Here is a 24,063-nt window from a genome sequence, read left to right as displayed (position 1 = left end):
GGAATAAGTTATCCTTTTGTTTTTCGAGAATAAATTATAGTCATGCTTGCACCTGCAATGATCAGCAGATTGGTCTTTATAAGACCATACTTCTTAATGCTGGCTTATCAGTTTGTACTTTGAACTTTGAATATGCTTAGAATCCTCTTTTGTGCTTATCATGCATGCCACTATGATTTTGCAACTCATGTCTGCCACTCTTAAGACTTCATTGATATGGATAGGAAACAGATTGCATAATAATCCAATGATGCGTTAACTGGTGGATTTAATGCGTGCTTAGTCTCCACTACATGATATAATCTACTTTTGGCGCCAGCCTGTGTTTTAGACCCAAGTTGGTCTTTTTGTTTTGCCTTCCACTTAATTTTATGGATACTGATAGAGATTGTGAACCCACTTATTAAGGGACCCAGAAGCACTCTACCAAACTAAAATTTCCCATGAAGCTTTTGTTGAGGCTCACTTTTCAGCTGCTAAAGCTCGCAACTTTGTGGAAGGACTTGATTGTGTATGTTGATGTCATAACTGAATGTTAATAATCTTTTATCACAAAACCAAGTGTGTTTTTTATATAGTCAAACCACAGGAATAGATTGTCTTCATAACTTACACCACCAGGCAATACAAATACAATAGTTATAAAGACTAATACAACAATCCAAAAAGGAGTTATAATTACTACCCACAAAGGGGCCACAACCAAAACAGGCGGATCTATCAGCAACATCAAACTCATACAGTATACCTCCACTCAAAGCCACACATAACTTAAAACAGTCAACACAAACACATCCGGAAAACCAAGTTTAGGTCTTAAATGCCGATATTATCGGCGACGTTTTTTTGAGTGGGCGATATTTTAGCCCATATCCACTTAATTATCGTCAATATATCGATATTTTCGTCGATATTATCGCGATAATTTCGGAGGCGATAATTTCCTACTCGTTCGTGCTTTATTTGGGCAATATATCGCGATATTATCGATAATATCGATAATATCTGAAACTGTGTGTTGAGAAATGGTGCTTTTGCCAACGAGGGGATTCGAACCTCTCTCAATTGCATCCATCTACTGGGCCTTATCCACCAGGCTGCGAATCAATTTGTTAACAATGTTACGACGTGTAATATTTATATGGTCTTAAACGTTTTACAAGCTAATATTATCTAGGATAAATTTCCATTTAGAAAAAAAAAAATCCCTAATATTATTTTATTATGTTTAATTTAGGCATATGTTTAATGTTACGACGTGTAATATTTATATGGCCTTAAAAATTTATGCAAGCTAATATTATCTAGGATAAATTTCTATTTATTAAAAAAAAAAATCCCTAATGATAAATTTAGGCATATGTTTAATTTTATTTATTATTTTATTATGGAGGGTTTTTTTTTTTTTTTTGTGTGTGTGGTTATATATTACGGAGTTGTATTATTATTCACTATTGAGTTTTAATATTGTTCATTATATGTGATACTAAGTTTTAACTTTAATAGGAATTCTTTCTATGTGGTAGTAAGTTACTCATATATATATATATATATATGTCAAGCTCATATATCTTATCATATGCAATATATTGTAGTAAATTAATATAACTAAAAAATTGTGGTGTGTTTAATTTTCTTTCACTAATTACTACATATTTTCTAAAGACACGGTGTTTGTCAGGTCGCTACATAATCAACTTAAATCACTCTAACCCACCATGCCATGCATTTTATTCCAGTTTTTTTGTGATAAAATAATAGACAATTGACTAAATAAACATCCTCTAAAGTTTCAATAAAAATTTCCAAGTTTTTCTCACAATTTCCTTGATTTTTATTCAATTTTTATCGATATCGATATTTTGTCGATATTTCCATCGATATATCCGTATTTTTAGACCACCGATATTTCCGAAACTCTCGATATTTTAGACCTTGGTCCAAACAAATGCACATTGCCTTCATTTTGGTGCAAATGCATATTACGAATATTCAACTCAAGTCTTAAGTCAATATTCCAGTTTCTACCCAGTCAAACAATAACTCCAAAACAGCAATAATTCCCAAATACTAATTCAAACATTCCTCACATTTACATTGAATTCCAATGTTCATTTCATCAATTCTAGCATATCCTTTGTTTTTAGATGCAAAATATCTTGAAGACATGGAAAGAAAGGTCAGCTTGCCTGCCTTGAGCAATAATCCCTCGAAATGCACATTGCCTTCATTTTGGTGCAAGTGCATATTGGCGTGGCGACAATTGCATTTTACGGTTTTACCCCCAAAAAATCGTTGTTCTCTACCTTGTTCAGAAACGACTTGTCGTTTAAAAGAGACGACAGTCTCTCACTCTCACCTGTCAACTGAACATGAACGCGTATAAGGCACAACAGTAAAAGCGTAGGAGAGGAGAAGAAGAAGAAGAAGAAGAAGAAGAAGTGAGAAAGAAGCATTGTTCATGAGGCCTGAGATTGTGCTGTTCGGAGACTCAATTACAGAGCAATCCTTCAGATCAGGTGGCTGGGGTGCCGCTCTTGCTGATACTTACTCTCGCAAGGTCTCTCTCTCTCTCTCTCTCTCTCTCTCTCTCTCTCTCTCTCTCTCTCCTGTTAATGTTAATATAGTAAGTGTTGGTAACTTTTGGGACGGTTGTGTTGATAGGCTGATGTAAAAGTTCGTGGGTATGGTGGGTACAACACCCGATGGGCATTGTTCTTGATGCAGCACCTCTTTCCTCTGGTATATTCTTTTCTTCATTCTCTACCAATTATGCTGCATCTTCGTCATTTTTGTAAAAGCTTTGTTGGTATGGTTGGCATTGGCAATCCATTGATTGGGTTTTATCCTTTTTTATTTAGTTAATTCAATTGGGTTTTTGTTTTACTCTTCGTTCCTATTGGTTACATGTCTCATTAAGCATTTGATATTACAAAGTTGAAGTCTTTGTTTTTAAAAAATTTCTTTGATGGTTGTTTATCTAATTAGAATATATATTTTTTCAGGATTTAGTGTTTTACTGATCAACTGGTGGTAAATGGTGCTAAGATAGAGGGAAAGAGAGATACTTTGTGTCATTATTGCATACTAGAGCTGAAAATTGTCATGCTTTTTGGAGTAACTTCCACAATCAGTATCTGATAAATCAAGTTATCATGTTGAGATGGTAGATTAGATATTTAATCAGTAAAATCCTGTGAAGAAAAAAAATGTTAGTCTTGGAAGCATATGGGAAAATAATAGAATTTGATCGAAACAGAAACGTTTATGAAATTGACCATGCCACTATGATGAATATGCAGGATTCTAAAAAGCCTCCTGCTGCTGCCACAATTTTCTTTGGGGCCAATGATGCTGCTATTTTGGGGAGAACAAGTGAACGACAACATGTTCCTGTCGAAGAGTACAAGGAGAATCTCAGAAAAATTGTTCTTCATATGAAGGTTTCCTTTCGATCATTTATCTTCTTTACCTCTAAGTTCTGTTCTGAGAAACCATAACGGCCACCATCTCTTCCTAAATTCTCCATCATTATCATAATCTCATGTATACTGTTGAGTTTTTAGACCATGTTTAAGGCTACCCAATTCCTTGTGCCTTGTTTTCTGGCTGATGAATGGCTAATATTTATCTGGTATAACATTCTCATCACACTTGAACTTGCTTGCTCATTGTATATGGGCACTTATTACTTCCCATGAGTTTAGGGTCTGTAATTTCCAGATGTGCTAATACATTCTGCACATGTTTTTCTGAGTGCAACTATTTTCGCAGTCAATTATTTGACCCATCTCATTGCATATGGTGATTTTGATTGCAGGAGTGTTCGCCCGCCATTTTGATTGTGCTTATTACTCCACCACCTGTTGATGAGGATGGGCGTAATGAATATGCCCGGTATGATTTATTTTTCTTCTCATTTCAAAATTGACTACATATACACAACTGTTTTGTTGTTGCTTTTCATCATGTCTATGTGATTGGCACCTTTACCTTCTTTCATGGTGTCAATTGCACTTTGTTGTTCCCTCCATTATCTCCACAGATCTTTATATGGTGAGGATGCTAGGGAAGAGCCGGAGAGGATGAATGAAGTGACAGGAGTTTATGCAAAGAAGTGCATTGAGCTAGCTGAGGAAATGGGTCTCCGCTCCATCAATCTTTGGTCCAAGTTGCAGGAAACGGAGGGTTGGCAGAAGAAATTTCTGAGGTTTGCCATCTTTGAAGCTTCAACCCGTGTAGTTTATTGAATAACTGAACATTTATTGGCTGCAACCAGATTTTCTCTTGCAAAGAAGCACTATTTGTGTAATTAGCACCTTAGATACTGCCTTAAAAGTCAGATCAAGATCATCTGCTTTCCTTGGTTTTCTTCTTTGGAAAAAAAAAAAAAAAAAGAAGAGGAAAAGCAGTTGGGTAGGACTCTGAGGTGTGGAGGCATGTGAACCTCTAATCAATTTTGTGATTGTTAGAATTGGGATCTAAATTACACGAAGATCATATGTACTGTAATATAGTCCTAGAAATATTATTTTCATCCTCAAAGCTTTTGAATTGAATAATTTGTCTTAATTTATTTGCTTTCCGTTGCAGTGACGGGTTGCACCTAACACCAGAAGGCAATGCTGTAGTCCACCAAGAAGTTGTAAGAGATTTCAGGGAAGCATGGTTTTCTGCTGAAGAAATGCCTCATGATTTCCCTCACCACTCAAACATTGATGAGAAGAACCCTGAGAAAGCTTTCCAGCAACGATGCGCATAATATAATTTCGTCGTCAGCTTGAAGTTTTCCAAATTTTCAGAGTCAAATGCTACATTAAAATTTACCCCAGAAACACATTGTTTCTGTTGGCGATTGCACTGTATACAGCATTCTATATAGGAAACTTGAAAGCTTTGACTGAATATTTCATCTCTTTTGCATTGAAATCAATTGAGATTGAATTGTGGGTTGTAAACTTGATGCAAACTAAACTCATTCATGTCTCTTTTATACCTTTGATAAAGGGTGATATTTCCTAAGTTTCTTTTCTCAAAATTTAATCTATAACAGTTGCTACAAGAAGGCAATAAAATGCTTGGCGTTATGTAAACATTTTCTATTAACAGTGGCGATTAAGTCTAATAACTTTGACATGCTTTTATTGTGTTTCATTACTTACGACCAAGTTTTACCAGTAAATATTCTTCTTAACGACTTCCCTATATTAACTTCATTAATAAGAGTAAAAACTATTTATTCTAAAGTTTGTCCATGACTTGACTTTCTTTGACCATATACCAAAACATGGAAAAACAAAGTAATTAGCATAACATAACGCCATTACAATACTTAAGAACTTCATTCAATGGTTTTAATGCAGTTGGAATAATATCCAACAAAAATTCGAGACCAACAAATAAAAGCCTTAGGGTGAAAAAAAGCTAGGCTAAGCAACCATGACCATTAGATTATGTTGAATCAACGGTCATGATCTATCTGTACAATAAATGCTTTTCCTCCCTCACCTATTAAGCAAAGAAGAGTACAATGGGGGACAGCTCCCAACACAGTAGCTGCCCATTTCCCTGGTACTAAATTTCAACTGCTGAAAAATCTGTAATGGAGTTTAACAAGCTCAGGGAAAAGCTTGCCTCCCAAGTTCCACTACTTGTCCCTGACAACTACATGATGAAACTCCACAACATGAAAGATGAGTTTCCCTTTGAAGCTTCTTCATCATCATCAAAGGGTAATTATAATTACCTTCAAGATTTTCACCATCTTGATCACCAGTTTCAGGTTAATGGGTCTTCATCAAATCCCATGTTTGGGGTCCAAAACCCATGTTTTGATCCTTACAATGACACAACTTACACATTTGAAGCTTCAACTACAGATGTTAAATTTTATGAGTGTAAGCCTCTTAATGCAGAAACAAATATGGGACATGGTCAAGTCTTGGACAACTTTCAAAGTGGTTCAGGGTACTTGAATTTCCCAACTCACACATCAAATCCACTTGATTATTTGATGGGCTCATCTCATAGGAGTGCAACTAATTTCCTGCCCTTGGATTACCAAGATATTAAACCCATGAATTTTGTGGTGCCAGATGAAGTCTCATGCATTAACAATACAGATCAAAATGGGTATTACAAAAAATTTGGCATGAATGGTAAGAGCAGAGTGTCCACATTAACAAGAGGGTCCACTTACAAAGGTCGGAAGAAGTCAAATGTAGTCAAGGGCCAGTGGACAATTGAAGAAGATAGGTACAAAGATCAAAATTTTAGTTGCAGTAGATCAATATGGCTGCATTTTGGCTAATTTTAGATCTCTTATACTAATTTGCTCTTGTATATGGTTGTCAAAACAGGCTCTTAATTCAACTGGTTGAACAATATGGAGTGAGAAAATGGTCTCATATTGCCCAAATGTTGCCCGGAAGGATTGGCAAGCAGTGTAGAGAGAGATGGCATAACCACCTAAGGCCTGACATCAAGGTATTCGATTAAAGTCGTCTATGTATTCTAAAAAGTAAAAACTCTATCTTAATTCCTTTGAAACTAACCGATTAAGATTGATCATCATAAAAACTAGACATGCACCTAAATAATAACGTGAAAATTGATTTTGGGCTTCCAATATATTGATGACCAATGCTACATGAATCACATTCTTGCATCCGTTTGTAACTCACTAGTATAGTTGGGTCTCGTGTCGTGTTTATGAGTGATGTGGTGCACAATGTAATATAATAACAATGGGGGGCAAATGGTTTTATTGTATTTCCTTTCTTCATAAGTCAAATTTTTGCAGAAGGATACATGGAGTGAGGAGGAGGACAAGATACTAATTCAAGCTCATGCAGAAATAGGAAACAAGTGGGCAGAAATTGCCAAGAGATTGCCTGGGAGGACAGAAAACTCCATCAAGAACCACTGGAATGCAACCAAAAGAAGGCAATATTCGAAGCGAAAATGTCGATCAAAGTACCCCAGAGGCTCTCTTCTGCAAGAATACATCAAGAGCTTAAACTTAGACTCAACAGGCAGCAGCACAGGGCGCCAGAGAAAGAACAAGTCAGGCAACAACAGTGCCACATCACCAAACAACATGGCCCCCAGCAGCACCGAATCACATACTCAACAGACACAAAACAACGTGGGATTTTCATGCGCAAATGATCGGTTGGTTCCAAACTATGATTTCAACGAAGACCCGGATTTCTGTTTCGACGATAACATGTTTCAAGAAGGGTGCAGCATTGATTCTCTCCTTGATGACATCCCTTGTGCTCCTGTTCTTGGTGAGAACAATGATGATTTTGATGGTAAAATAATGGCCCAAGCTTCTGTTGTTGCTGATGAGGAGAAAGATTTTGAGATGGAGATGCAGGTGGATGTGGATGTGGGTCCAGTGATGGAGAGTAGTGAAGTAAAGAAGGAGCTGGATTTGGTGGAGATGATATCTCAAGTGAACTAAATAAGCTAGTGATTCTATAATATTAATATAACATAATCTCTTGGAACATAAAAATATATACACACAGAGATAAATACAGATGTTCTTGGAAGAAAATTTAGAAGAAAGAAAGGAGAGATGTAATTGGATTTGAAGTTATTTGTGGATGATCTACGTAATACAGAGCTTAATAAATGGGTAAATTAAGCATGAAGTTGAAGAAAACTACCTTTTTTCTTTCTCATATTATGAATAAGAAGGATATGTGAGTTTGGAATAATATATATACGTAGTCATTTTGTACTGATAGCTTTTCTTTGTAAGTCATTCTTCGAACTTCCCAACATGGGTGGCTATGCAAAGGATATTTGGAATAATATATATAGGGAGCTTTAGTAATATACCCAAAATAGGACATGAAATTATAAAAAAACCCTATATAGAATAGACTTTAGAAACACACCCAAAAATCATTTACTATCTAATAAATGAGTGTTGAAGTTCCTATAAATTACATCTCTGCCATTTATTAACTTAAAACAAGTCCAATACAAAAAACTCAAAAAAAACCCAAAATAAGCCCAGCAAGCCCGAAGTACATTGTTAATACCATGTCATAGAAGTGTATTGTTAATACCATGTCATAGAAATACATTGTTAATATCATGTCATAGAAGAACAATGTTAATATCATTTCATAGAAAAACATTGTTAATACCATTTCATACAAAAAACCCAAAAAAGCCCAGCAAGATATCCGATATCCTTTGCAAAAACCTCCTCCAATTGTCCATAGTTTTACCAGAAGCAATCGCAAAGGCCCTCTACAAGAAGGAAAAAAAAAGGTACACTGTTAATACTGTGTATAGAACTCCCTTCCTAGTGAAAATCACATTATGCATATCATAAACTTCAAATGCACAGCTATATGAGCAAAATATAGAGCATGCTTTGTTACTGAAAAATCTGTTAATACTATGTCATGGAAGTATCCTGTTAATACTATGTCATAGAAATCAACTCAATCGCAAGGTATGAACAGTTTAACAACTGTTCATACCATTTACTGGAAGCTAACAACTATATTTCATTTGCATAATAGGTACGATAACTTAAAACAAGCCCAACACAAGCCCAACACAACTGTTCATACCATTTACTTGGGCAGTTACGTCTCTGCCATTGATTAACTTAAAACAAGCCCAACACAAAATTCCCAAAAGAACCCAAAACAAGCCCAGCGAGCCCATATTAGATTTTTTTTGAAAAGCCCAAACTTAAAATTAAAAAAAATTAAAAAATAACGAAAACCATATCATACAAGTACATTCTTAATCTCATGTCATAGAAGTATATTGTTAATGTCATTTCATAGAAGTATATTGTTAATACCATTTCATACAAAAAACTCACCAAAAAAACCCAAAAAAGCCCAGCAAGACATGCGATATCCTTTGCAGAAACCACCTTCAATTGTCCACAGTTTCAGTAGAAAGAATAGCAAAGGCAAAAGGAAATACCTCTACAAGGAAAAAAAAATGCACTGTTAATACTATGTCAAAGAACTATCTTCCTAGTAAAAATTACATTATGCATATCATAAACTTCAAGAGCACAACTATATATAGAGCAAAATATAGAGCATGGTTTATTACTGAAAATCTGTTAATACTATGTCATAGAAGTATAATGTTAATACTACGTCATAAAACTATCTTCCTAGTAAAAATCACATTATGCATATCATAAACATCAAGTGCACATCTATATATAGAGCAAAATATAGAGCATGGTTTGTTACTGAAAAATATGTTAATACTATATCATAGAAGTACACTGTTAATACTATGTCATAGAAATCCTCAATTGCAGGGTATGAATAGTATAACAACTATTCATACCACTAACTGGAAGTTAACAACTACATCATTTCATTTGCATAATAAGTACTATAAGGAATCCAAACAGTACCAAACATCAAAACCAAGTCAACACTAAACAGTGTTTTGTGCATTAAAATCACAAAGAACCTAGATCACCTAGAATCTAAATCCAAGAACAGTAATTATCAAATTCTTTTTTTTTTTTTTTGTTCAATTTATTTTAGAAAAGAAAATGAAGATGTAGTGGCAAGATGCCACACCAACAATACAGATATATAGTTTAAGTTCTTGTATGCAAAATCATTGTTAGCTAACTCATAGTGGAAAACTGGAAGGAAAAAAGCATACACTCTCTGCCTTTCTCCTTTATAATATTAAAAACTCATGAGGATCTTTTGGCCATTAACCTATTCACATCATCATCAATTTATCAATTTGGACAAATTTGACAGAAAAAGTAGTAATTCCTTTTGCTAATCCTTCAACTTTACAAGTAAATGTAAATCCATTTTATAATTCCAGTTTGATACAGCTATTTCCCAACTCTAATCCCACTTCTTCTAGTGGAAAGACAACATAATGAGAGTAAGTTTTTAATATTGTAATGCTATGTTCTATCCAGTTTGTTTCCTTTTCTACTGACACTGCAATTTCTTGTTTCTGTTCTAAAGGAAATATATATGGCAGAGAAGGGCTACAATGAGATGAAACAAATCCTATGGCCTATACAGACAAGTGATGCTGCCAGTAGATAGAGCATAATTAGAGAAGAAATTGCAATTGTTACCCAGCTCAGGTACGCCAATGCAACTGCCATATGGTATTTTTGGCATTCATCTCCAAAATTTCTGTGGCTCAAGTCACTAAAGTACAACATAGTTATGCCAGCTGAGGCAAAAGCTACTGCAAGAGATAGTGTTGCTGTAACTTGTTGGAAAAGGAATCAGGTAGCTAATTGCTTCTGCAAGTTGAAGCAATCACGTATCTGCAAAATAAGCTTTGCCTTAAACAAATATTACAATTTTTTTTCGGGACAAGAAATGGCGTGTGATGCATCAAGAGATGCTGAAATCTGCCTCATAAGCCTACAGAATCAGGTTACACAAAACTGAACTTAGATGGCAATTTGCTCACAAACATTAGATAACATACACAAATAGAGCCAAACAAGCCAACAACAATGAGAAAAACAAGCATAATGAATTCTAAATCATTAATTCCAATTATTATATCATTCTAAAATAGAAAAAGCAATACATCGATGACTCATATTGACTAATTAAGTATTTTACGCCAAGAACTCATCCCAAAATTCTAACTACCACCAACTCTAGCACCGCTAGCACACCAAAGAATGAAGAATCAAATTGAATCACCATATCACCATCGCCAAAACCTCAATTCATTCTCACATTAAGAAAACAAATAAATTAACAACAACAAAAAATACGGGAAATAAAAAATTTCATAGTAACCTCTAAGAGTTTTTGCGTATCAGAGACTATGAGTAGCTCTTCAGAGAATCTCTCTCCTGGTGGCGTATCCATACTGAGATCGATGTATGTTATCCAACGATCATTCCAAGTACGATCTCTGCCTTCTTTGACAGGCTCTTTACTCCAAAGGAGTTCTTAGCTCCGTCTCCGCCTGAGGTTGCTGTGGTTGACGTAGCTTGGATTCGACGGCGCTGGAGAAGAAACTAGAGGCGTGTTGTCGACCGACAGAGATTGAATAAGGATAAGGTGCGTTAACTGGAGCACCCGACGGAGATGGAGGAAGGGGAATCGGTGATGGAGTTTTGGGCGAAGGTGAATCGGTGGCGGGTTGCGGCGATGGAGTCGGTGAGGATTGTGGTGGAGATGACGAAAATACAATGGAGAATTGGACTAGGAGAAAAGCCAGAAGCATAGCTCGATGAACCTTGCCATTGTTGAAGAGAAAGTTCGAGATGCTAGTTGATGAAGATTGAGCTGATTAATAGACAAAGCAAAAGGACAAAACAGTAATCAAACATAGCTGTTGAATTTAAGAAATCGATAACTGTCAATTTTTGGGTTTATTTTGGGTGTGTATATATACATGGAATGGTATAGGGTTTCTTTATAGAATTATGTCTAGGAATGGGTATTTAACTAATTTTCTATAATATATATACTGATAGCTTTTCTATGTGTAAAGTGTTTTTGAGTCTATCATGTGCTCTTTATTACTGATATGTAATAATGGTTTTAATTAACTAATTATTAAGTAGGATATTAAGTGTTTTTGTTTACTTAATTTAAGTTATTTTTTAAGTATGCTCGTGAAGTGAAGTGCTAACATAAGTATGATACATGAATTTACTGATATAATGTGGAAGCCTATGTTATGCGTGATAAGTTTTCATATAATGGTAACAGTAATCCCACGGTATAAGATCAGGGAATTTTAATAAATGGAAATTGCATTATGTTTTGTAATAGAGATGAAACATGTTGGGGTAAAGAGAAAGGAAATTTACAAGCAGAGCGGACGTGCTCTTCACTCTGCACCCAATGTCGAATTTCCATTCTCGTAATTTAAATTAGATTAGAATAGATATAGCTTGTATAAAAAAAACAAAGGAAATTCACAAAACTAAAAACCTACTTAAAATTATTTCACAGGTTTTTTTTTTTTTTTTTCTGGGTTTTACAAAATAACACATTGTCTGTAGGCTTTAGCATATACCATTGGCTAAAACGTTGAGCAAATGGGGCCGGTAAGGGAAATTGAATGTTAGCGTAGCCCATTAGACTAGTAATAGTATCAAGAAAAGATGACTATTGTAACAAGATGTAAAGTTATGGTGAAGCGCTTTGCGGGCTAATTACTAATTATTAATTGTTACATGTAACAAAACTAATGATAACAATTGAAAAGGCGTTTTAACATTACAAAAATAATGATGTATTAACAAATCTTTCAATCTTGGCGAACTAACTCAAGATAATTAAGGTAAGAGCAGCACTAATTAAAAAGAAAAGACAATTAATAATAAGCCAATTACAATAAATCTCAGTCCACTACAGTGAGAGCTTGATAACGTTCATCAGAGATAGCTAAGAGCGGTTCCACCGGGGAGACCGAGCCCAAGGCTGGGGGGGGCCGAAAAAAAAATTCATTCCAGCGGGGAGCCCAGGCCCGGGTTGGGTGTGGGACCCACCAACTCGGGCTGGCCCGAGGGCCAGTTCAGCCCGCCTTCGAAACCGAGGTTGATGACGTCACGGCTTGCGTCAGCGTGACGTCATCGCCTGCTATTAAATTTTTTATTAAAAAAATCGAATTTTTTTTTAAAAAAAATTTCTAAAAAAGTCAGATGTTTTCTTCTATAAATACCTATCAATACTATTCACTTTCAACACCAATCCTTATACATTTTCTTCTACTTCTACCATTATTCACATTATTCACTCTTTATACTCAACATTTTCCTCTCTATACCTTATTTACATTGTAAACTTAAGTAAATGGAGTAATATAAAAATAAATGAAAGTAAAAGGACAAAGACATTTAGATTCAAATATGAAAGTAAATGAAAGTAAGGAAGTACCCCCCATTTGGATTCAAATAAAAATACTAGAAAATCAAATTCCCACCAAATCAAAATATGAAAAATCGGTTTTAGTGCAAAATACGATTTATGCTAAAAATGATAGCTCATTAAGTCAATATATACTTCATACTAAAATCCCATAAAATCAAGTTTTCTTATTTGATGTGTAAGGAATAAAAGCCGCCAAAAATTATCTTGAGAAAATGATTATTCCGAAAAATCATTTTTCATACTTAGCCAATATTGCACCTCCGCCAAAAATATCTTGGTTCTCTTTATCTGAAATTTGAACCCAAATTTATCTGAAATTTGAATTTTGAAATTCATTCGAAATTTGAACCCAAAAATTTATCTGAAATTTGAACTTTGAAATTAATCCGAAATTTGAATCCAAATATCTTATCCGAAAATTTTAGCTGATTATGAATAGTCTTGACACGTAGGAATCCGAAAATCTTATCTGAAAATATTACCCAAATTAATTATTTTCATTAAAAAATAGGAGAAAAAAACAAAAAAATGAATAGTAATTGCCATGGCTAAGGGCAACGGGTGGAGACACAATTTACTATTTGCAAGGGCAAGCACTATTCACGTGAATAGTGCTTGCCCTAGCTCCACCCTTGCCATGGCTAAGGCAAACGGGTGGAGTTGCTCTAATTCCATGAGATAGTCGGGGCCAATTTCGCCTTCATTGTTGAGAAAGTGCTTGAGCAGATTGTTAGAGAAGCCATTGAGAATGGACACCCCCGGTTGTGTACGAGGCGCCACCGGCTTCTCCGGGTCGTACTTTGACAAAGTCCAAAACACCATGTGTGGCACAACATCCCCGTACCCTTTCTCCTTATACTTGCCCTGTATTGCCTGGTAATCAATCTCCCAAGAAGTTTCGGCCGCACTGGCACTATCAAAGTCCCGGTGACTCAACACCAACACCTTCTTGATCATCTGATCCGGCTTCAAGTTCTCATTCACAGCCACTTGGAGAATCAAATCAAACAGCTTCTCAAAATCAAGGTCGACACCGCAGGTCATCCTCCTCACAAACTCGTACTTGTACCTAAGATCGTCGCCGCCTTGTATGGAATGTAGCTGAGGCTCACCACTGAATTGGATCACCTTTCCTTTCCATGGCTCTTCACTCAGTTCAGACAGCAAGAGCCCCAAAGCAATGGAGACCTCCAAGGAGACCTCGTCGTCCATGAATTTGAGGTGGACATCACATACAGCCAACCAGTTTTTGAACTTGCCCTGCTTTGAGTAGACGTCCTCCACCATTGACTTCCACTGGAGCTCAGCAGTGCGGCCTAAATTCCAATGGTGCACGTAGCCTGTGATCTCATGCGGAAGCAGAGCATCCGCCAACAAGGACGAGGAGGACTAAATCTTGCCAGTACTGCCACTGCAGCAGCAGCTGGCTTTCACCTTTTCCAAATAAGTCTCAACAGCACTGGCCTCGTCTGGTGGATAACCCTGGGCATAGTAGGCCTTCCACAAGGAGGGAAAAACCTCATCCTTGAGCCGCTTGACCATGACCCTGTCGGCATATTTGGCCTTGGCCCGTTTTCCTTTACCATGACCTCCACCTAATTCTAATTTGTGATATTCTTCTGACGGGAAAAACTTCCTGGCGATGCTCTTTCAAGCAGCAAAGTGATGTTGTAGTCGGGGTTCGGCCTCGAGAATATTGACAAGGCATAATGGAAATTGAGTCCAGCCGAGGTTATTCTGTCGTCATTATCAGATTCAGATAATTGCTTCAATTTTTTGTTTTTGTTCTGCTCGTCCTCCGCCTCCTTGAATTTCAATTCTCCATATCAGACTTGAATATCTCGGCCAAAAGATCCGAAACCTGGTCGTGCAACAATTGATAATCGCGGTCATGCTTGTACCGCTTAACAGCCTTGTGCAACAATTGATAACGGTTGTAGCCCCGCCGGGGAGTAGTCTTGTAAATTTCTTGGCCTTCTTGAAGGATGTGGTACACAATGTTCATTGACATGGAAAAAGCCCCGAAGGACCGGAAAATAGAACCCAGGTTGCACAATAGTGTCTTGGGGTGGTTGTGGTGGAGCCAAAACGCAGCCGTGTAGAAGGCAGGGGGATTGAACTTTCCATCCAGTAGGTTGCAGACGAGCTTGAGGGCGGTTAGGGGATTGTGGGACCAGGCTAGCGGTAGCACTTGCTTCACATAATTACACGAGGCCTCCATCTGGGCCGGGTCGTAAACGTTTTCTTCCGCGAAGTTGTAAAAGAGATCAAGGCATGGGTTGTTGTTGTTGTTGTTGTTGTTGTTGTTGACAAGCTCAGGGTGTGTCTCTGCCTCTGGCTTCGACATGGTTTTGATTAGGGTTTTGGTTTTGTTTGCTTCTTCTGTGTTGTTCTTGTTCTTGTTGTGTTTTCTTGTGTGTATCTCTCTGTTAATTTATATAGGAATACGAAGTCTCCCTGTTAATATAGGAATTAATAGAAATAATAATAAGAAAAGGAATACGAAATCTCCTTGTTAATATAGGAATGAATAGAAATAATAATTTTCGACCAAGAAAAGAAGAAGAAAGAATAGAAATAATAATAAGAATAGGAAGAAATCTCCCTGTTAACATAGGAATGAATAGAAATAATAAGGAAAGTATTAAAATGAATAGAAATAATAAGGAAAGTATCAAGTAAGCCGGCCATTACCTATGTGTTGTAGGACTAATTTCTCTATAATATATATAGTTAATAAAATTATTATAGCCTGAACAAGTAAGCAAATCAAACATACCTACATTGATGATCTTTTAATTTGGTTGGATTCGGATCTTTCGCTTGTTTTTTCTCTACTTTGATCTCCTCTGAACCACTACAAGAAAATTTGAAGGGAAAAACTACAAGTAATTTCAAGGTGCCAACAATATTAGATTTCTTCATCAAACGAGAAAAAGAAAGATTCTGAAAAATGCATTAAACAATGTGATAGAGCTGAGTAAATTTGGCTCTCCAAATTTAGCCCAAAAAATTTTGAACCCATGGTTGGAGATGGGCTTTATATTATTTTAGGACTATATTTGTCCGAAGATGGCCTTATCAGTTTCAAACTTCTTCAGATGATTCTATCTTTGGCTGACCCGAACAAGCAAAAAGCCAAATCTTTTGTTGCCCAAAAAAATGGAAAAGGAAAGACAAGTATCAATCAATTAACTCTGTCTTCGTCTGCAAATCATCAAAATTGTGAATCTATTTCACTGCATTCACCAAATGAAATATAGCGGTATCACATAGCCCTAATTTCACTTGGCAAACTTTTTATGTTCTTTCTTTTGGTTAACAAATTTTTTTTTATGCTTTAAAATACGTTATACATTCAAATCGTGAACCCCTGGAAAAATTCAATTACAATTGAAACCCGAAGACAAGGGAGGATAGTTCTCATTATGTGGTCCACATGAAAATTTGAAGGAAAGGAAAAATTACGATAAAAAACCAAAAATGCAAATAGTAAATAGTAAATCAAAAACATTATTTAGGTTCCCTGCCTGACCTACAATTAATTTGGGAGCAAAATCTCAACATAATACTCAAGCAGTCTTCGGCTTTGCTTTAATGCGCTTCACCCCAGCAAGCGCTACTCCAGTGCCTGCATCATCGTATATCGAAACAAAATTATAAATCAATCATAACATGTTTGTTGTAACTTAAGTCAATATACAGCATAAGAAATCAACTTCTACATCTTTTGAAAATCAAGCAGTACAAAGTAACTTTAAAGAAAAATGAGATCTCTCGTTGAGCCGATTGAGGAGAATCTGACCCAGGAACACAATTCTTTTGTAAATCCAGCCCATACATGGCTCTGATGCTGGGGAATAAAAAAGGAACTAATCAGGAGGAAATTCAAGGAAAGTTACTTTTTGCAGAGCATTTGATGACACCACATATTGCAACTTAGCCACTTAAAAGAGGCACCTCCAGCATCCAACAGAGTAGATCACTTCAGTAATTTTCCATTGCATTTTAGATTCTAGAAAAATCCTTTTGCTCAGAACACAATTCAAGGCCCATTCTGTCTGAAATGCTGATGACCTGATACATTTAATGTATGAACCTGCTTGGTTTGATCCTACCAATCCAATTTGGAATAAGAAAATTGATGGTAATAAGAAAGCAACAAAAAAGTGAACCATATTAAATCTTGATGACAAACTAATCTGATATACCCTTACAGAAGCCAGCACAGAAAGGCCTGACAAACTAATCTGAAATCATTCTCAAGTCTGCAAGTATACATACAACATTTCAAGTGTCATCGAATAGAACTTCGCAGCTGATATGCCCTTTGATAATCGCGGTCATGCTTGTACCGCTTAACAGCCTTGTGCAACAATTGATAACGGTTGTAGCCCCGCCGGGGACTAATTTCTATGTCTTGTAGGACTAATTTCTATATATATATATATATATATATATATATATATAGTTATACTAAAATTATAAGTTTGCTTTAGCTTGGGAACCAAGGCGTTTCCTAATTATATTATGTCCACTTTGGCATCGCGCTCTATCCAACTTCAAAAACTCCTTTCTTTCTTTTTTGGTCCACTTTCCCATAATTGCATTTGATGAAGCTTTTATGTCTGAATTTGATTTTTCCTTCTTTTTTTCGGTAGCCTGCCCATTGAAAATGGCTCAAATGGGTTCTGTGAAGATATCACATATCTAAGCAAATGGAATTTTAGAGGATGAAAATGCAATCAGCTGCAGGCATTCGACAGTAGATGGTAGGCCGAGAAATAAAAGCAAAAGACATGGAAGAAGAAGAAGAAGAGAGAGAGAGGTTGAAGCTGTGTTGAGTCAGTTGTAGTTTTTGTAAATTTACTTGGTTTTGATGCTAAATTATAATATCAGGAGGCCCGTTTTATAAAACTGGACCGTATTGAGCAATGTTTAAATAAGTAGACCTATTTGAATTCATAGGCTTCTATTTGTCCTAAATTGTCAAGGCCTCTTTTATTTAAAGTCAGCAAAAAGAAAGAAAGAGAGAAAAGAAAAGGACCCAATGCCTAGGCGCCCGCCTAGCTCCTAGGAGCCACCTAGGCCGATTTTTAGAACATCAGAGGCCAAACAACGCCCCGAGCTCAAGCGTTTTATTCATGCTGCCAGACTCAGAGCTCTCCTCGGCGCTCTCTGCAGTAGCCCTAACCTGAAAACGACTCGTTCCGGCATCGGAATCCACTAAAGGCACGGAAGTCCATGGCTTGAGCTTGAAATTAGAAGAAGATGAAGAGAGAGACCAGAAGCAGAGGTTACCATTTGTAAGAGGCGTGAAATTGTGTATAGAATCGAATATGGGGTTCAAAGTTGCACTCAATTGTCTCAAAGGCTTCGGAAGCCGAAGAGAATGTGAGAGGGTGAAGGTTGCGCTCTGCATTTCTGATGCAGCATTGATTCGACATCCCTTGTGCTCCTGTTCTTGGCGAGAAAAATAGTGCCCCAAGCTTCTGTAGTTGCTGATGAGGAGAAAGATTTTGAGACGGAGATGCAGGTGGATGTGGATGCGGGTCCAGTGATGTAGAGTAGTGAAGTAAAGAAAGAGCTGGATTTGGTGGAGATGATATCTCAAGTGAACTAGTGAAAAGCCAAAAATCCTTTGTTGCCCAAAAAAAAATGGAAAAGGAAAGACAAGTATCAATCAATTACCTCTGCCTTCGTCTGCAACTTATCAAAATTCACTTGGCAAACTTTTTTATGTTTTTTCTTTTGGTCAACAAATTTTTTTATGCTTTAAAATACGTTCTACATTCAAATCGAGAACCCCTGGAAAAATTCAATTACAATTGAAACCCGAAGATAACGGAGAATAGTTCTCATTATGTGGTCCACATGAAAATTTGAAGAAAAGAAAAAATTACAAAAAAAGACCAAAAATGCAAATAGTAAGATCCAAAACACTATTTAGGTTCCCTGCCTGACCTACAATTAATTTGGGAGCAAAATCTCATCATAATACTCAAGCAGTCTTCGGCTTTGCTTTAATGCGCTTCACCCTTGAATACAGGAAAACCCCAGCAAGCGCTACTCCAGTGCCTGCATCATCATCATTTATTGAAACAAAATTATAAATCCATCATAACATGTTTGCTGTAACTTATGTCAATATACAGCATAAGAAATCAATTTCTACATCTTTTGAAAATCAAGCAGTACAAAGTAACTTTACCAAGAGAGTTAATAGGTGAGACGGGTGTTTTGAAGAAGAGGACAGAGCTCACGATAACCACCACTCGCTTCACACAATTTCCGACGGAGTGGGTAACAGGCGACACTCTCTGCAATATCATGTAAGAAACCTGCATGGTTCACCAATAGCCAGCAATTTTCATGAGTACGATGGTGAAAGTAAGAGGAATCATCATGTGATTGGGAAAATCAAACATTGATCCAAAGAAAGTTTCATACTCAGTTTAAACTATTCATTTTTTGCATTAATTCAATTTAGTACGTCAACAATGAACTGAATGCATCTTTAAAAAACTTCATGAGAAGCCCAAGAAAATTGAAAAAATTAACAACGATAGTTAAACCACAAAACAGAAAAAAGTCTAACCTGCTGATACGCATGGAAGCAGAGTGCAGCAATAAGAGACCTAATGTATACTTCTTGCACATTCAATCCCTGTAATTGGAGATAAAAAATTAATTAGTTTTGATATAATCAACAATTATCTGCAGCAACCTTTAGCTCTTAAAGATACTCACGGCAGATTGCAGGGCTGCTGGAGTAAATTTCACCCCTTCCATGAAGATAGCCACAGGGGTTAACAAGAAAAAGGACATGACTGTTATTATTGAGAAGAGTGTAATGTTGTCCATATTTGCCTGCTCAAAACAAACTGCTGGTTAAGCCAATTGCCAATCGAAGACAAATCAAAAACAAAAAAATCAAGTAAATGAAAGAAGAATGCAAGATGAAAAAATAATTATGTCCAACTATTCGTCCCATTTTCTACCAATCAGAATTTTCCAACTTCCTACCACAACAAAATAACCAACATAAAAATTATTCATAACATCACAATGGAAAACGTATATTACCTCTTTCTTAACCATGACCTTTTTGCTAAGGACATTACGAGATTGGTTTGTCAAATTGGAAGCCATAGCACTCCAAAATCCAGCCCTTTTCACAAACAAAACAAAAAAATTCTATCAGATAAACAATAATGGATCCGTATGTCTTGATACATCAGTCAGATCTAGATGCCGTGGTTTTTTCTCTCTTCTGTTTTTGGCATTATTTAGAATATGCTGTAGTTTCTTACCAATTAAACGACGCCTCAGTAACTGATGCCAGTCCCACTCCACCAACGATTGGTATCAAGGAAGCAACCACCCAAGGAGTAGGTATCTATATAAGCATTAAGACACAATATCAATTATATGAACCAACTGACAATGAATTGAAAATCGAAGCCATAAAATACTACAATTGGATTCCCACGGTGGATTATACTTGGATACCTAGTCATCTCTATTCATGCAAATTTTGGAATTTAGCAATGCAAGCAATCATTCCTACGGAATTTACCATTCCACCCAAAAAAAAAAGACCGCTGACAACATACACACATTGAAGAATTATAAAAGATGTGCTGCATATAGAAAGATACTGTGGTGAAAATATTTATGAAATCCTTACCTCCCCGAGAAACATGGCAGAAAGGATAACTGAGAAAAATGGTTCACTAGCTTTGATGGTATGAGTGAATGAGACAGCCACTTTCCCAAGACTCATATTAGTAAAAAGGTTCCCCAAAGTGTGCACCACCGCCAGTGGCAGAATTGCTGCAAGCTGTTGACAAGTTGCTCAAAATAAGAATCACTTAAAGGAAATCAATATATTAGAAACTTGACTTAAGCAAACTAGCATCTACCTGTGCACCGCTAACTTTTGGCTTTTTGTAGAGATTCAAACCCCACATAAGCAAAACAAGGACAGTCCCAACAGCAAATTGTATTCCAGTGACAGTTACTGGGTTTGGGAACACCTTCAAGACCTGTGAAGAAGAAGTTTTCGCTAATCATGCTCCATAAATTGCATTTACCAAAAAAAATCTACGCTTTCACTATATTTTAACTTGCTTTGGCCAAAGTATTGGCATAAATTTCCATCCTAACTGTTACATATTCTCTTTTTATCACCTTTGAAAAAAAAAAAAATACTATGTTTTTAAAATTACATTTCCTTTTATTCAATAATGAATAAAATCCACCAAAGAAAACAGAGTCATAACAAAATCAAATCAATTCTAACAAGAAATTGTCACCGTTTGAATTGCAAAACAATTAACATTCATCCAAAACTACACTAAAATCAACAAATCCGCAACAATCGCACATTTCCGCAAAATAATAATAATCAAAATCGAATAAACAAACACTACCTGCTTGTTGTAAATATTGAAGTAGATGTTGAATAGGTACCAGAGGCCAAACAACGCCCCGAGCTCAAGCGTTTTAAACATGCTGCTAGACTCAGAGCTCTCCTCAGCGCTCTCTGCAGTAGCCCTGACCTCAAAACGACTCGTTCCGGCATCGGAATCCACTAAAGGCATGGAAGTCCATGGCCTGAGCTTGAAATTAGAAGAAGATGAAGAGAGAGACCAGGATCGGCGAGGTAGAGAAGCAGATAGGGTACCATTCATATGAGGCGTGAGATTGTTAGGATTCGAAGAGACTGATGCACGTATACGATCGAATCTAGGGTTCAAAGTTGCGCTCGATTGTCTCCGAGGCTTCGGAAGCCGGAGAGAAGGTGAGAGAGTGAAGGTTGCGCTCTGCATTTCCGATGCTCAAGAAGTTGAGATCTGAGATCGAGAGGCCGAGAGAGAGAGAGAGAGAGAGAGAGAGAGAGAGAGAGAGAGAGAGAGAAGGAGAGAGTACGGAAGGGCCTCGAAGAGTCCGTCGAGGATCAAGGTTGGTTGGCTTTGTCTATACACAGAGAGCTGGAGAGCAGTGTGTATTTGTAACGGAGTCGCAAAAAAAAAAAAAACCAAAGAAATGGAAATGGAAATGAAATTCGCAAGAAATATAATAAATTTAAAATAAAAAACAGAGCGGAATCTGAATTTCCGAAATTCCTAAATGTAGGATATTCCTATGCGGCTGAGCAGTTACTTTATTTCTTGAGAATTTTTTTTTAAATCTCGGTTACAATTTCTGTGGAATTTAATTTCTTATATGTGAACACATTTATAGCCGTTAAACCAATGAATTTATCCTTTTATATTAAAATATAAATTAATCATAATACATTGAATTCTGCTTTATGAATTCATACTACAAAAGCATCCAAGTAAATTACACGGGTGATTTTTGTGTTTGCATTCTAACATTGTAATCGGGCTGCACACGCGGTAGTTCGTTTTGTTTTTAGACACGGGGTTCTCATGTTTAGAATTATGTTGGAACTGAATAGCTCTTTAATATTCTTGCAGCTTATGTAAATTTTTCTATTTGTTTCTAATAAAATTTTCCAGCGACTTTGACTCCTAAAAAAAAAAAAGACAACAATATATATATATATTATTTTATTTTAAATTTTTGTGTGTTTTCCTTTCCTTTTGTGTAGTTTTTTTACAATTATTTTTTATATTGTAGTATTGGTTGGTTGGCTTGCTTTAAGAATTAAGAGTGGCCCAACAAAAAAATAAATAATTCAGAGTGTGGTGGGATCTAGTAATTGACGTTTTGGTGGTGGGGGGTAGGCGGCCGGGAAAATTGGATTTCGATTTTTCATCTTTTTGTGTGGGAAAGTCATTACCAACCAACAACAACCGGCATGTAACTAAAAATATCTAATTTTATTTTGAAAAACAAAAAACAAAACCTAATTAGCCAGTTAGTCATGGTTTTGACGAGTGGAGATATTGAGAGTGACGATGCGACTGCCAAAGAGTACTTGCCATACCAACCGTCCTGGTTGGAGACTTGGAGAACTCCTATGAGCTTGGATTGGTCCAGATCAATTTTACTATCATTTTCATTTTTTTCATTCGTATGATGGGAGTATCAAATTCACGTCTTACATGTATAATTTGGGTGATAAGGTTATAAATAAACTTGAAAGTGAGATAAAATATTATTTTAACGAGTTCTCAACTAAGGACGGAACAAGAATTTTTCTAAATAATTGGCTATAATTGAGTTTTATAATATCCTTCCTTAGTATTCAATTTGGGATCCATATATCTTTGTTCAAATTAAATTACGAGGTTGATTGTTGCTAACAATAACCCAAATTTGATATTTCATTTGTATCTAAAATAACCTTCATCGGTGCAAGGAGGTTGTATCTCAAATGATTAAGAATATTTACTCCTACATACACTCGAGGTCCTAAATTTAATTTCCCCTTCCCAATATCACTTGCATAAAATTGAAAATTAAAAAGTAACATTCATTGGTATTCAATTTGGAATTCATATATAGGGTTGAATTATATATCATAGCATGGATATTCATGAAAACATCAATTCAACTCAAATTGTTTATGACGTGTTATATTTATGAAATGAGTATTAAAAGTTTTATAAGTTATGAATTTTTTTACGTTTATTAACACATGAAATTTAAAATGCGTGAATTTTATGTTACAATTTTTATTTGGGTTAATGATAGTTTAGTACCATGTGGTTACATCCTTAAGATATGTCCATCCTTATCTTCTCAATTTTTACAATTACATACCCTCGTCTTTTAAATTTATTTCAATGTGGTTCCACTGTTAGGGTTTTCATCAAATCTACCGTTAGTTGCCTACATGGCATTTATCGGCCCCATATTTTTTATTATTTATTATTATTTAGGTATAATATAATATTATTCAATTAAAAGGGCTGGAAAAAAAAAAAACCAAACAAACAAAAAAATCCATCAGCCCCAAACCACCCATTCCCGACTCCACTACCCATAGAAGGGGAGATCCACATGAGGCTAGGGATTGGATTAGAGTCGGGGAAAGGGTGGCTTGGGGCTGATGGTTTTTTTTTTTTTTTTTGGTATTCTTTTTAATTGAAGAATATTTTATTACACCTAAATAATAAAAATAAAAAACAAAAAATATGAGACCCGTAAATGCTATGTAGGCAACAAACGGTAGATCTAACAGAAACTC

General features: G+C 36.1%; 3 protein-coding genes across 3 annotated transcripts; 2 read left to right on the top strand and 1 right to left on the bottom strand.

The window, feature by feature from the left end:
- The first annotated feature begins 2,286 nt into the window (after positions 1–2,286).
- Positions 2,287–5,022, top strand: LOC117629196 (GDSL esterase/lipase At5g62930). Its single transcript, XM_034361706.1, has 6 exons — positions 2,287–2,560; positions 2,665–2,742; positions 3,303–3,443; positions 3,821–3,897; positions 4,046–4,210; positions 4,594–5,022. The coding sequence occupies exons 1-6, from the start codon at positions 2,462–2,464 to the stop codon at positions 4,760–4,762; spliced, it is 729 nt and encodes a 242-aa protein (XP_034217597.1). The 5' UTR covers positions 2,287–2,461; the 3' UTR covers positions 4,763–5,022.
- A 580-nt stretch (positions 5,023–5,602) lies between these two features.
- LOC117629100 (transcription factor MYB98-like) lies at positions 5,603–7,468 on the top strand. Its single transcript, XM_034361609.1, has 3 exons — positions 5,603–6,255; positions 6,360–6,486; positions 6,803–7,468. Exons 1-3 carry the CDS (start codon positions 5,603–5,605, stop codon positions 7,466–7,468), a joined length of 1,446 nt encoding a protein of 481 aa, XP_034217500.1.
- Positions 7,469–18,692: 11,224 nt separating this feature from the next.
- Positions 18,693–21,932, bottom strand: LOC117628560 (triose phosphate/phosphate translocator, non-green plastid, chloroplastic-like). The gene is made up of 9 exons (XM_034361043.1): positions 21,332–21,932; positions 20,822–20,944; positions 20,587–20,739; positions 20,210–20,295; positions 19,983–20,067; positions 19,647–19,766; positions 19,495–19,563; positions 19,108–19,237; positions 18,693–18,974 (listed from the first exon to the last, which is right to left on the bottom strand). The coding sequence occupies exons 1-9, from the start codon at positions 21,728–21,730 to the stop codon at positions 18,898–18,900; spliced, it is 1,242 nt and encodes a 413-aa protein (XP_034216934.1). The 5' UTR covers positions 21,731–21,932; the 3' UTR covers positions 18,693–18,897.
- Between the last annotated feature and the right edge of the window lie 2,131 nt (positions 21,933–24,063).

Source organism: Prunus dulcis, chromosome 5 (genome assembly GCF_902201215.1).
Source record: "Prunus dulcis chromosome 5, ALMONDv2, whole genome shotgun sequence".
NCBI classification, from domain to species: domain Eukaryota; kingdom Viridiplantae; phylum Streptophyta; class Magnoliopsida; order Rosales; family Rosaceae; genus Prunus; species Prunus dulcis.
The sequence above is the reverse complement of the archived record's forward strand: the minus strand, read 5'-3'. Positions and strand labels throughout refer to the sequence as shown.

Coding starts and splice junctions, on each gene's coding strand:
- LOC117629196 (XM_034361706.1), top strand. CDS start 2,462: ATGAGGCCTGAGATTGTGCTGTTCGGAGACTCAATTACAGAGCAATCC. Junction 2,743..3,302: donor TGCAGCACCTCTTTCCTCTG/GTATATTCTTTT, acceptor ATGAATATGCAG/GATTCTAAAAAGCCTCCTGC. Junction 3,898..4,045: donor GGGCGTAATGAATATGCCCG/GTATGATTTATT, acceptor TTATCTCCACAG/ATCTTTATATGGTGAGGATG.
- LOC117629100 (XM_034361609.1), top strand. CDS start 5,603: ATGGAGTTTAACAAGCTCAGGGAAAAGCTTGCCTCCCAAGTTCCACTA. Junction 6,256..6,359: donor TGGACAATTGAAGAAGATAG/GTACAAAGATCA, acceptor TTGTCAAAACAG/GCTCTTAATTCAACTGGTTG. Junction 6,487..6,802: donor ACCTAAGGCCTGACATCAAG/GTATTCGATTAA, acceptor AAATTTTTGCAG/AAGGATACATGGAGTGAGGA.
- LOC117628560 (XM_034361043.1), bottom strand. CDS start 21,730: ATGCAGAGCGCAACCTTCACTCTCTCACCTTCTCTCCGGCTTCCGAAG. Junction 20,296..20,586: donor CTGCCATGTTTCTCGGGGAG/GTAAGGATTTCA, acceptor ATGCTTATATAG/ATACCTACTCCTTGGGTGGT. Junction 20,068..20,209: donor ACTGAGGCGTCGTTTAATTG/GTAAGAAACTAC, acceptor GTTTGTGAAAAG/GGCTGGATTTTGGAGTGCTA.